The sequence below is a fragment of the Alligator mississippiensis genome, chromosome 12, assembly GCF_030867095.1.
Source record: "Alligator mississippiensis isolate rAllMis1 chromosome 12, rAllMis1, whole genome shotgun sequence".
Classification (NCBI taxonomy): domain Eukaryota; kingdom Metazoa; phylum Chordata; order Crocodylia; family Alligatoridae; genus Alligator; species Alligator mississippiensis.
Window position 1 is genome coordinate 50,316,654 of NC_081835.1, and position 12,350 is coordinate 50,329,003.

The 12,350-nt window shown below is 47.2% G+C and overlaps 1 protein-coding gene across 1 annotated transcript; it reads left to right on the plus strand.

Moving 5' to 3' along the window:
• Positions 1–8,089: 8,089 nt before the first annotated feature.
• NRARP (NOTCH regulated ankyrin repeat protein) lies at positions 8,090–11,544 on the plus strand. Its single transcript, XM_059715507.1, has one exon. The coding sequence runs from the start codon at positions 8,460–8,462 to the stop codon at positions 8,802–8,804; it is 345 nt and encodes a 114-aa protein (XP_059571490.1). The 5' UTR covers positions 8,090–8,459; the 3' UTR covers positions 8,805–11,544.
• The last annotated feature ends 806 nt before the right edge of the window (positions 11,545–12,350 follow it).

Genomic DNA, 12,350 nt, shown 5'->3' on the forward strand with positions numbered 1-12,350 from the left:
GAGATAATGATTGACTTTAAGTCTATGCCCTTCATACCCTGCTATCTTGGCACAGCTGAGACTGAAGGAAAAGTCCATGGTCTGTCCATACACCACCTTCTAATCAGCCCCTGATCAGCTTTCTCTCATGCACCTTGCCCTAAGAATTAGGTGGCTCACACAGAGATATCATGGGCTCTTATTTCCCATTCCTCCCTTGCCTAGGCAGGCAGTGCTGGTATAGTCTAATAATGCTGGAAGTAGGGAGGGCGGGGGGCAACTGAAACTGTCTCAAGCCCTGCTGGACGTGCTAACGAGTGTGCTGCCTTCGTTCAGTTCCACATTTGCATGCTGTCAATTCCTTGCGTACAGAATCAAGGCGTGGATTTTCCAGCTGTTAAGCAGAGGCCCCTGGTCCTGGAAAAGGAAAAGATCAAACGTACATTTTACCTTTTTCAAACAAAATGGGCTTGTGCGTGTGTGTGTGTGTGTGTGTGTGTGTGTGTGTGTGTGTGTGTGTGTAATGGCACACTAGTGATTCTGACAGCTCATCCCTCCTGCATATTCTGCGCTATAGAATAACTCTGCTCTGTAAGAGCTGATCTATATGCAAGCAGGCACTGAAAATTTGAAATTGGATGTAATTCACACCTTCGCCAACATAATAGACCATTCATACTTTTGGTTGTGGGCTTTTTTTTAAAACCAATTTACGTTATCACTGAAATAAGAGGCTCTTAATCCAGAAAAAGAGAGTCTACATACAGACTACATAGAAATGGCAACAGGGGTGAATTACACCTCATTTTATGATTTTATTGCCAGTTTGTGCAAAGATAACACCAAAGACTTACACACAAAAAAGCCTCCATTAGTAGAACATCACTAAGGTTCACTCAAATGGTAGGAAATGCCTGAGTTCAGGTTGCCTCTACAACTTTAACATGGGCCCCTTTTGCATAAGCCTTATGATGATACAGCCTTTAAGTGATCCCAAGGCATTTTTCCACAGGCTCCCTGCTCTCAGCCCTGGTATCTGGCCCCACTCTAGCCTGATATAGCTGGGAGCAGCCTGTACAGGTATAAGCTAGCTTCACTTTGTACCTGTGGGCTTCAGTATGCTCAGTTGCTGTGTGGGGATAGTGCATGCAGTCTGGCTAGCAGGAGCTGTGAGAGGATAGAAAAGATAGGAACTTGGAAGATTTCAGCTGCTGGGCTCTACCAAGTCTCTCTGAAGCAGATTTAACAAAAAACTTATAACTTGGCCAGATTTAGGCAGATTGATTGCTGTGCAGATGTCAAGTCCCTGCTCCGGTGCATGAGGGCACTAGAACTCTAAAGAAAAAAAAAGTTGCTATTTACTTCGCGTCAGGAAAAGACAAAGTATTCCCTACCCCCCCACCACCCCAAACCCTTTTTCTGTGAAACAGCTGAACCATTTTTGTTAACATATAAACAGAATGCCTCAGCCTAACACAGGCATTAGGCAGGGAAATTTCAGACTAAAATGGTTCAAGTTTGGCAACTGAAACAGGCTGTATAATGGGAAAGGTCAGGCAATCTCATAATAGGTAAATTATTATTGGCAGGGCTGGTAGTCCTGCATCTATGAATATACAGTAATGAGGTGCTCAGGGTCCCCTCTTTCCCAGCTGATAGGAGCAAGCAACTCTAAGGCTGCCCTTCCCTTCTCCATTGTCTTTTCCCCCATTGTCTGTCTGTTGTACTTCTCCCTCTCTCTGCGCCTGTCTGCTTTGGCTCTGTCTTCAATGCAGTTGGGAGGTATGAATCCCATCAGACTGCTTCTGGCACAAGCCACCCACTGGAAAAAGAGGAGAAGGTTTTTGAGAAGAACCTGGCATAGGAAAGGTGTCAAATATGTAATATTAAGGGGATTGCAGTCTCAGGAAGAGATCTACATGATTTATCCAGATTCCCAAAAGCCAGTTTTGCCCAGATCTACAAAATCCTAGGCACTTTCACTAAATATAAGCACTTTCTATTGTCTCCCAGGGGTCCATGACCATACAGTAGTGTTAATTACAAAACTGCTTCAGTAAGGTGCTGGGCACCCTGACTCACACTGATGTTATCCTGTATTTACAGTCATGGGATGATAACAGAATTAGACTCAATGACCTCCCAGACTTATTTTGCTTGTTGTATAAGATATTGCTATTTTTGCAAGCTTGCTGCCATGCTGCTTACCCCAAATGGCAGTGGGAGCGCTCGTACAGTCTGCCTCAGGTACTTCAGGAGCTCCTGACTGTAAGAGTACCTCCCGTCTCTGGAACGCTTGTCCTCACGACACTGCAGTGACATTAGTAGTATTATTACCAAGGTCTGACAGCCAGGGAATGGAGAGATCAAGACTTAGGCCAAACGCATAAAGAGATGCACACACTACAAAGTCCAGCCTCACAGCACCTAGTTTTCAGGCACCTGGCCCCAGCTGTGGGACCCATAGCCATGAGTCCGCACCCAGGGCCCTCTGTAAAGTGCATGGGGAGTTTGGTATCTAAGAACGGGAGCCATGACAGCTGCTACAGGAGGGGTGGGGAAGGGCCACCCCAACCCATCCCATCCCAGCCTCTAGCCTGAGGGAGGTGGGAGGTGTGGGAATGTACCCTCTCGGGCTGAAAAGGGAGTGGAGTCTGGCTCACCCACATCTTAAGTGAGTGCTCTAGCTAGTGAAGGACTGTATAAATGGGAAGGATGTGATGGCAGCCACTTCTCTGGCTAGATTTTATAAGGTAGCCACCACTGCATCCTGCATAAGTATGATGGTCCGATAGGCAAGCCCTTGGCAAACCTACTGGGTCAAGGTCCTCAAGCAAAAGAGGCAGAGACACAGCTCACCTGTGAGCACCCATGGAACTAGGTGCTGATCTGTTCAGACCTGCCAGGACTTAGGTGCTTTAGACAACTCTGGAGTTAGGTGCCAGCTGAGCACAGATTCTGAGAACCTTGGCTTTGATCCTAGGCTCCTAAATCCCACCTTAGGCACTTTGGTCCTTTTGTTGAGCTGAGGCAAAGTAACTTGACCAAGATCATGCAAGAAATGTGTGCTAGACTCAAAAACTGAACCCAAACCGTCTAAGTCCTCAGTCAAAGCCTTAATCACAATGACACCTCTTTTTTCGTGGTCCATTGGTAAAGGAAGGATTCCTCTCATCTTCATGGAGCTCTCTGCATTCATTCAGGTCCTGTGACTGATTCAGCTCCTACTATAGAGATTGGGAATTTAGAGAGTCCACGCTGCAAGTATCAACGTCTGTGTCACCTGATGTTAATGTTTCCACTCCCAGTAGTTTAACCAAGGAGATTTCATTTGGTCCCATACAAGTCTGGGATCTCTTTACTTCTCCTTGTCCTAGGAATGGCAGAGCCAGACAGGAAGAAAAAACCTCAGTGACAGCAACCTGCAGGCAACCAGGCTAATCTAACTGCAGTCAGCACAAGCAGTGATCTCTCTGAACAGCTGCCAGAATGGATGAGTGAGGGGTTAACTCTCTTTAACCCATATTTATCGTGTTCTCCTTTATTTTACTTTTATTTTCATGCCACGTGTTACAGTGGACACAAATGCTATGAAAATGTCATGCTTGGCACTTCCAATTTGGTGGCCAGTTTTATATTTCCCACTGAGGTTTCACCATTTGCTCTTGACCAGGGCCAAATGGAACACATTACACTGACTGGTCCATAGCCAGGACCAGCTTTAACAGCTGCCATATGGAGAGAGACGAGGTGGTGCTTCTGATGGAGTAGCTATGAGTCATCTTACACAAACGGTGCCGGGAATCATCCGCGTTTGGGATAGTTTTTGTGTTACTGCCACAGATAAGAAGGTGTAGCCTCTGAGAAAACCCGGGTCAGAACACCGGGAAAGGCCAGTAATGACATGCCAGCACATTTCTGTCCCCCGATATGATGTAATAGTTTAGATACACTGTCCATGCTCTTCTGTCCACTTTCACTTTCCAGTCTGTAGTTTCCCAAGAAACTTTTGTAGTCAGCAGTTCCTGCACTTTTGTGCCTAGTAATTCAATCATTTGCTTTGAAACAGATTTGATTCTAGATAAAGCACGCTGTGACTGAACTCTGTTAACTCGTGCTACAGGCAGGCTGGTGGGCTAGCTCGGCCACTGAGCTCACCTCCACCTCCACGCTAAAAGACAAGCCAAGTTGAAGGTGGGCTTGAGCCCTCCCAACACAACGATAAACCACTCTTGCCATTTTCAGTTGGGCACAAAACATTTTGGGATACAAACAATTAAATAGCAATTAATATTCCTGAGGGGTAGGCAAGATCTCACAGGGCTAACGTTTTTCAGGTTTCTGAATATGCTTAGTTGCTTGTAAACCTTTCCTACTTGCAAGCACAATACTTAGAAGCCCAATATAACAGTGTTGCTATCTTCTGAGACAGACGCAAATGAAGACACAAACAGAATGGGCACAGCAGTTGGCATTCATCCAAAAGCAACATGGGTTTACTTCTTGATGATAAGTATCACTCATTTGGGAGAGCAGGAATTGATTCCTCATGCACAAAGTAGCCAAAAGATAAGTGTCCATTTAGACCCCTCCCCAGAATCTACTGTACTGCTAAGAGACGAAGACGGAGAAGCTCTGGGTAGGCCAGTCACAGGAGTTATCCCATGTTGCAGCCCTTGTTCATAGCAAATTAAATTGAGACTCCAGTAAAAAAAGATCAGTTCCTTCTCCCTGCTAGCGCTTACCATGAAGTTGGTCTGGCAGCTGCAAAAAGTTTACTGTAGACATGTCCTACATGCCACAACTGCCCAAGTTTCAGCCTTCCCTTCTCACCTGCAGTCACTTCGCACTTTACCAGGTGCCCCTAGAAGACTAGAATCCATGCTTCTTGTTGGCTGTAGTTAGGCAAAAACCAGCTGTCCTTGTAAGGTGTGCTAGGCTCCCTACAGGCACATACTCAGGATCCCTTTACAGTCATGATTCAGGAAAAAAAACAACCACCTGTCTACCGTTTCCAGCTATTCCTGGCCCACCTGAGGACATGACTGCTGTCCTGCAAAACACCCTGGCCTGTATTAAGGCACCTGTTTGTTTAAATATACCCCCTCCCTCCAGGCTCTCTCCTGCTCTGTGAGCCTAGCTGAAGGAATGGATTTCTCCAAGCACAGCTGCAGTACTAGCGAAAGCACGGCTGTGATCCGATGAGGGCTTGAGGAGCTACATGGAGGTACTGGACCTCTTGCATATCCTGAGATGGGATTTTACCATTGACTTTTGAACATCCATGAACCCTGCCTGCAGCATCAGACAGCCACTCAGAGATGGGATGACTCCAAAGCAGCTTGGCAAGGTAAAACTCATGGCTTCTTGCCCTCCAACAGAGGTCTGTATGGAAAGGCATGATTTGACCTTACCTGCTTCATATTTGTATCCAAAGGGCAACAGGTAGAAACTTCAACCTGCATGCCACTAGTGGTAGGAAAGTCAAAGGCGGCAAGGACAGAATGTGCCTTGGCTGGAATCTTCCCTTTCCCAATGAAGTAAAACCTTTGCATCATGTTAATGAAAAATCCTATATGACAGCACTATTTCTTCCATTGAAAGGTTTATTCCCCTAGACTAGTCCCACTCAAATCCACCAGTATAGCTTCAAGTCAGGGGTGACCTTTGCTGCCTGAACTGCATTTATTGTTGGCTAGGTCTAACAGTAGCAGTGCTCAGAGCTTCCATCTGATCTTCATACTTCCATTCACTGGACCTGCCCATGTACTAGCACTGTTCATTTCATCCCCTGGCTATTAAGTAAAAAGGAAGCCTTGACCAATATTTTAGACATACATGTGTTTTCATTGGCTTTCTTACAACTGCCACTGGTAGGAGAGGCTCTGAACAAGGAGACACACTCCCAGTATGCTCAGAAATGTATGTGTTCATACATTTTCTTCCCCTGTTGCTGATTCTAGCCCCATGCTAGAAGCTGAGACTTCCCTCGCAAGCCGAATTCCAGTAGAACCCTTTCAAAAAGGACGCATGTTGTAACACGCCGCAGCGTGAGGATGTGTAGCTTGCTCTGCAAACTATCAAGAATTGTTTCTTTTTAATTTCTGCAACCCTAGGTCAGGCCAAGTGCTTAACGAATACATGGATGGGCTGGGGCTTGCTACTATAAAAAATGTATTTGACAAGATGAAGCAAAGACGATGATTGTTACAAATGTGGGGGTATATTTTGCTGTCAGCAACTTGGGGTAAATCTGTAGTACCGTACTCTGTAGAAGTCAGTGGAGCATTCCTATGAATCTCAGTCTTGGCCTCCTGGTATTAGACACTAACTTCAATCTGACCACGGTACAAGTTAGTGTGTGATGTTTAAGAAAGTACATCCAGAAATGACCATTACCTGACACAGAGGTGTTTAATTTTGGGCTTTTGGAGACCAGAAATTAGATCAGAAATTAGCATCTGTCTGTTTGTCATTGTTTAAGGGAATGAGAAAAACGTGTTTTCACTTTCTATAGACCTGCTGAGGTCCTCATCAAAATGGGTTGATGATCTTGTGTTCCCCCCAGCCCTCCCCACCCTTCTTTCCCTCTTACAGATTTTACTTTGGGGCACTCATGTCTTTTAAAGCATCTTTTGCTTTTATCGACATGAATGATCAGAGACATCGAACTAATGTGGGAATATTCCAGAGAAATCAGAATATTCGCAGGATACTGCTTCATTTTAGCAGCAGCAGTATCCAGGCTTTCTGGGGCAAGGGGTTTTATTGCCTGTATTTTTCTGCAAGACAAATCTTCAGCTTTCAAGAAACTGTTGGTTTTAGAGGGTTGGGGAAGTGTTTGGAGTAAATTGGCAGCCATTCCCTGCTTTTATTAAAGTCTTAGAATCAGACTGGTAGTCAAGGTAGCCTTGGCCTTCTCCAAAAAGACCAGTGTTTGATTAAATTATAAAAGGAGCTAGTCTTGAGATCGTGACAGGCAACAGCAACAAAAGGCAAAATCACCCAGAGTGATATAAAGTAAAAGTAAAGGTCTATCCTTAAAGGGAACTCATTTCCTCCAGTACGCATTATGGAATTGAAAAAAACCATAGTACTTTATTATCCAAATATGTGTGTCTGTCTCCCCCCCAGTCTGTATGTACTTACGCCTAAACCTCACTTAGAATGGATGATGTGCCCCACTGGCAAATGTGCCCTATACTTAATAGAAGTGTCGGGGATAGAACAAGTCCCCCAGCAGTGAATGAGTGCATTTTGGGAATGGGGGGGACAGTTACAAGCAAGCATCTCAAATGCTTTTTAAAGGAAGAAAATCAGTTGGGGTCCTTGTCCGGGTTCTTCCAGCCCTTTTAACACTGCAAATAACTGACCCTGCATTAGGTTGAGTATCCATGTCACCCTTTCTGGCCTGTTTCCTTGTGCCACAGAGAAGTTCAGCGCCTCCTGCTTTGCATCTTTGTCCACTAGCGCCCCCTCCCTGTAGAAAGCGCGAGCATGCTCAAGGGTTTCAGTCGCTTCCCAAATGCCTTTCACTTCAAGCTGAATCATGTCTAGGCAAGTGAAGGAGACCACCGGTCCTGTGCAGAAGTCTGCGTGTGTCGGGGGAGGGGTATTAGTAACGACTCTCCGCAGTAACGCTGCACTGGAGATGAGGAGGGGGGAACGAAGGACCCAAGTGCTTTTCCTTCCCCATCCTAGCAAAGGAAGACAGCGGGGCTGCGGGGTCGTGCACTGCATCGCTACGATGAGCTCGTACTGCAGACCTCGCGGCTCCCAGCCGGCCGTTGCAATCGGGACACGGGCTCTGCTCTCCCCGCTGCCCCCTTCCCGCGTACCCACCAGCGACCCCAGCCCCGCCAGGTCCCCTCGGGGATGGCCGGGAGGTGCGGACATTCCAGCTCGGCTCACACCGGGGAGGGGGGCGTGGCTCCTCCCCCCATGTATCAACGTTCCACCCCCCCGCCCCCACCGTGTATCAACGTTCCACCCCGTGTCCTCGCCCCCCGCCCGGTGAAACCCAATCGCCGCCCTTGCTCCCCGCCCCCGTGGATGCGGGGCCGCGTCACAGACGTGCTATTGTTATGCAAATAAAAGGCTGCCTAAAAGGAGCCACCCAGGGCATCCTGCACTCCAGAGACGCCCGGGGACGCGGCTGCGGGGGACCGACCCCAAGGGCCCGCTCCACGCACGCGGGGGGGAGGGCGATCTCGCGGCGAGACACGAGCCCCTCTGGGATCAGCCCGCGCGGCTCCCCCCCGCCTTCCCTCACGGACCCCGCAGCGCCAGGCGGTTCCCCGCGGCCGGCGCTGGATGCGCGGCGGCCGAGGCGAGCGGCAGCCGCGGGGCCGCGGGGGGATCGAGGGCGCCCCTCCATGCGCCGCCCCGCGCGGGGGCTCGTCGGCAGGCCGCGCTCCGCCGCCGCCGCCCCTGTCGCGTGAAGCGGGGCTCGGGCCGGGCCGCGGCGGAGCCCCGGAGCCATGAGCCAGGCGGAGCTGTCCAGCTGCTCGGCGCCGCAGCGGCAGCGCATCTTCCAGGAGGCGGTGCGGCGCGGCAACACGAAGGAGCTGCAGTCGCTGCTGCAGAGCATGACGAACTGCGAGTTCAACGTCAACTCCTTCGGGCCCGAGGGGCAGACGGCGCTGCACCAGTCCGTCATCGACGGCAACCTGGAGCTCGTCAAGCTGCTCGTCAAGTTCGGCGCCGACATCCGCCTGGCCAACCGCGACGGCTGGAGCGCGCTGCACATCGCCGCCTTCGGGGGCCACCAGGACATCGTGCTCTACCTGATCACCAAGGCCAAGTACTCCTCGGGCGGGCGGTGACGGGCGCGGCCCGGGCCCCCCGGCGGGATCGGGCCCCCCAGCGCACCGCACCGCACCGCACCGCACCGCGCGCCCCCGGCTGCTCCCCCGGCCCGGGAGCCGGGGCCGGACACTGCCGGGCGGGCCGAGCCGAGCCGAGCCGAGCCGGCCCCGTCGCAGGCTGTGCGGGGCTCCCGTCGAGCCCGCGCCGCGGTCCAGAGCCGCCGCCTCCTGCTGCCTGCGCCGCCCGCGCCGGGGGCGTCCGTTGTCCGGGGTCTTGTTGAAATGTCAAAGCTGCTCGGACCCCCCCGGTGTCGTCTCCTCCTTGCTCTTCTCCAGCCAAGGCATCGGGGCCCGCAGAGATGGGAGAAGCCGCTCCCTGCTCCGCGGGGCGCGCCGTCGGGGGCTGGGCTGGGGGCTCGGTCTTCCCTCCTACTGTATCTTATTTGATTTGATTTTCTCTTTTGGTTTTTTTTTGTTTGTTTGGGGTTTTTTTTGCCATCTACCTCGGCCGCGCTCGCAGTATTCACCGTCTGGGTCAGACCGCTGGGCAGATGCTTTAAAATGCACTCACATCTCTCCCCCACCTCCCTTCTTTTAATCCCCAGGCACCTCTATAACCCCCCACCCCGCTCCCCTCGTCCCTGTCCCTGTCCCTGACCCCCATGTGATCTGTGCTAGCAGGCTGCTCCCTGGGGTCTGGCCCTCATTTTAAAGTCTTTCTGGCTCAGAAATGAGATGGTTTTGGCCTCGATTTCCCCCCCCCCAAAAAAATGTTACTTGGTGGGAAACCAATCGGTGCTTTTTATTTTTCATTTCATTTCACTTCCCCTCCATGCAAGGCTGAAACTCACAGGAGCAAAGCGATTCGGTCCTGGTGCTGGTTGAAGGGAGGGGGGGAGGGGGGCTGGGGGGCTGTCCCACAGCTCTGCCTCCCCTACACAGCATCAGAGGGTTTCTCCCTTGCATTCTCCTCCCGTCATTTAGCGCCCCCCCCATCTATATTGGAATGGGACAGATCATTGCCCCTCTCCCCCCACCCCAGCCCTTTCTCTTTTTTTTGTTACTTTGAATTTTACTTTGGGTGCGTGCTCCAGCAGGCACCCTGTGCCTTGAATCCATTTGCCATCCTGAAGATGACAGGAAAGACATCTGATCTTTATTTTTGTGTGTTTGTTTTTTAACCTATAGTGCTGGCGGGATTAGCAAATCCTCATTTTATTTTATTTTTTTTTTATTTTATTTTAAAAGTGACATAAAATGCATTCTAGAGGCAGAGGATTTGCTTTTGCACAGAAAAGGAGCGTGAGCGCCCCCTGCTGTCTAGAAAGAAAGTGTCAAGAATAACTGAAAACTACTGAGAAACAGTTTTGGGAAGGTTTTTCTTTTTTTTTTTTCTTGGTGAAACTTGGATAACACTTCTCAATGCAGAATGATTCATCTGACATATATATATAAATGTGTGTGTGTATGTGTATGTATATGTATATGTATATGTATATATATATATATATGTATATATATATGCAGAAGGGGAGGAAAAAGAAGAGGGGAGATCATCTTCAATTGCATTTTGAAGTGACTGCACGTATAATTGCAATGCTGCTTTTTTGCCATGGCACAAGAAGATCCAATTAAAAATGCAGAAAATTTCAGAAGCCTCCTTTCTACAGCTGGTCTCTTATCCCTGTACATTTGTCTGCACTAAAAAAAAGCCCTTTATCACTGCCATCTTCTTGCTTTTTTTTTCTTACTTTCCTTATCCAAACCATTACAATTTAAAAAAAAAATAGTTATCTGCTGTTTTTTGGTTGTGTCTTAACTATTTATCGTGTATGTATATATTTGTGGGTGACGTTTGTGAGCCTGGTTTTTGATTGAAGCTGTTTGTGAGTGGTTCAAAAATATGGTTTGGGAAAATATGCATTTTTTTCTAGTCTTAAAACTAAAAACTTGAGTCTGCCATGTGGTTTTTTTTCTCCATTGCACTGAATATTCTGCTTTGTCTATGATGGTTTCACCTGCAGTTTTTTTTTTTCTCTTAAAGCAATTTTATAAGATTAAAGAGCTCCAGATTTTTTTAAAGGCCTTCTTGAAAGTGTCAATTTTTAATGCTGTAATTTACAAGGAAATGCTTAGTTGGCAGACTTTCTCTGTGAGCATTGAAGCTGGTGTTAAGCACTTTTGCTGGTGCTTCTGTTTTATAGTTATAGGGGGGAACAATATCTTTTCTAGTGAGGTTTTATTATAGTTACCAGATGGTTGCACATTTTTTTTAAATAAATGGATTTGCCACAATGAAATGTCATAACATTTATGACATAATATTAAAAAAGTAATTGTATTTTAAAGCCAAGATCTAGATGGATTTTTTTTTTTAAAGAAATCTTGGTTATAAGCCCAATTCTAAAGGGAGCTCTGTCCAGTGTTGTAAAGACAACATAATGTAACCCATATTTATATTTTTATAAAATACCTATGAAGACTGTGAATCTCTTGTGTGAATTGCTGAGTGAGTTTCAGAAAAGTATTGTTCCTCTTCAGCTTCCTGGAGCTTTAGACATGATTAGAATTTGGAAATTGTACATTGGGGGAAGGGGGTTTGCTCTGAAATTGTGAGTTGATGTATTTTTGCATCACTTTTATTTTACTGAAAAGCTGCTGCCCTTCCTAGTCCCTATAGTTTCAATTTTCTATGCAACCCCACAAACCCCATATATTTTTTTTTTTTATCCTGCGAAATAAAAGGGATGCTGATTTATTCAAATTTAAATGAGGTTTCTTTTCCCCTCCCTCGTTTGGCTCATAGTGCTGCTGACCCTTCATGCCAAAATGGGGAGTACAAGAAAAGAGGCAGGTTGGGGGGAGGCTCTTTTGTGCATGACTGGTCACCTTTTGGCAGTCACTTTTTTTTTGTTTAATTATTATTATTATTTTTGTAAGAAGAATATATTGATAATGTCAGTGAAATAAGCAGACATTGAAGCTGATGCACAGATTGCTCCAGAAAGGAGTTTTTCTGTAGATTTTTCTCTAGATGCGAATACCTTTTTTAATTATGTTAATTAATGTTAAGAATTTTTAGGCTTATATTGAAGCTGTATGTGGGTCACTATATGATCATTTCTAACTGGATAAAGTCTGTACAGTACAGCATATTCCTGAGTGTATGATATAGACCTGTAGTCCCAGAGTGAGAAATTTATAAATAAATTTTTCATTGATCTTTTTATAAAAAAAAAAAAAAAAAAAAAAGGCGACTTTTTGCTTGTTTGTTCTTTCCACATTTTCTTCTACATGAACATATGGTCATACTGGTCTGATGATTTGTGTTGGTGGGACAGTATAGCGCTCAGTCACATTTGCAGAGGGTTAAATTGTTGACCAGAGGCATGAATCATTCTACTATCTTTTGCCCCATAGCTAGAAGAGTGGAAATCAGAACACCCGCATAGCTGTCAACTTCTGGAGTAACCCAAAAGTTGTGAAGTGTCCCTAAGCAACAGGTCTTGAAATAAATCCTGAAGTGGCAAATGCTTCAGGGTTGTGTTCCCATTGTCCGATCAC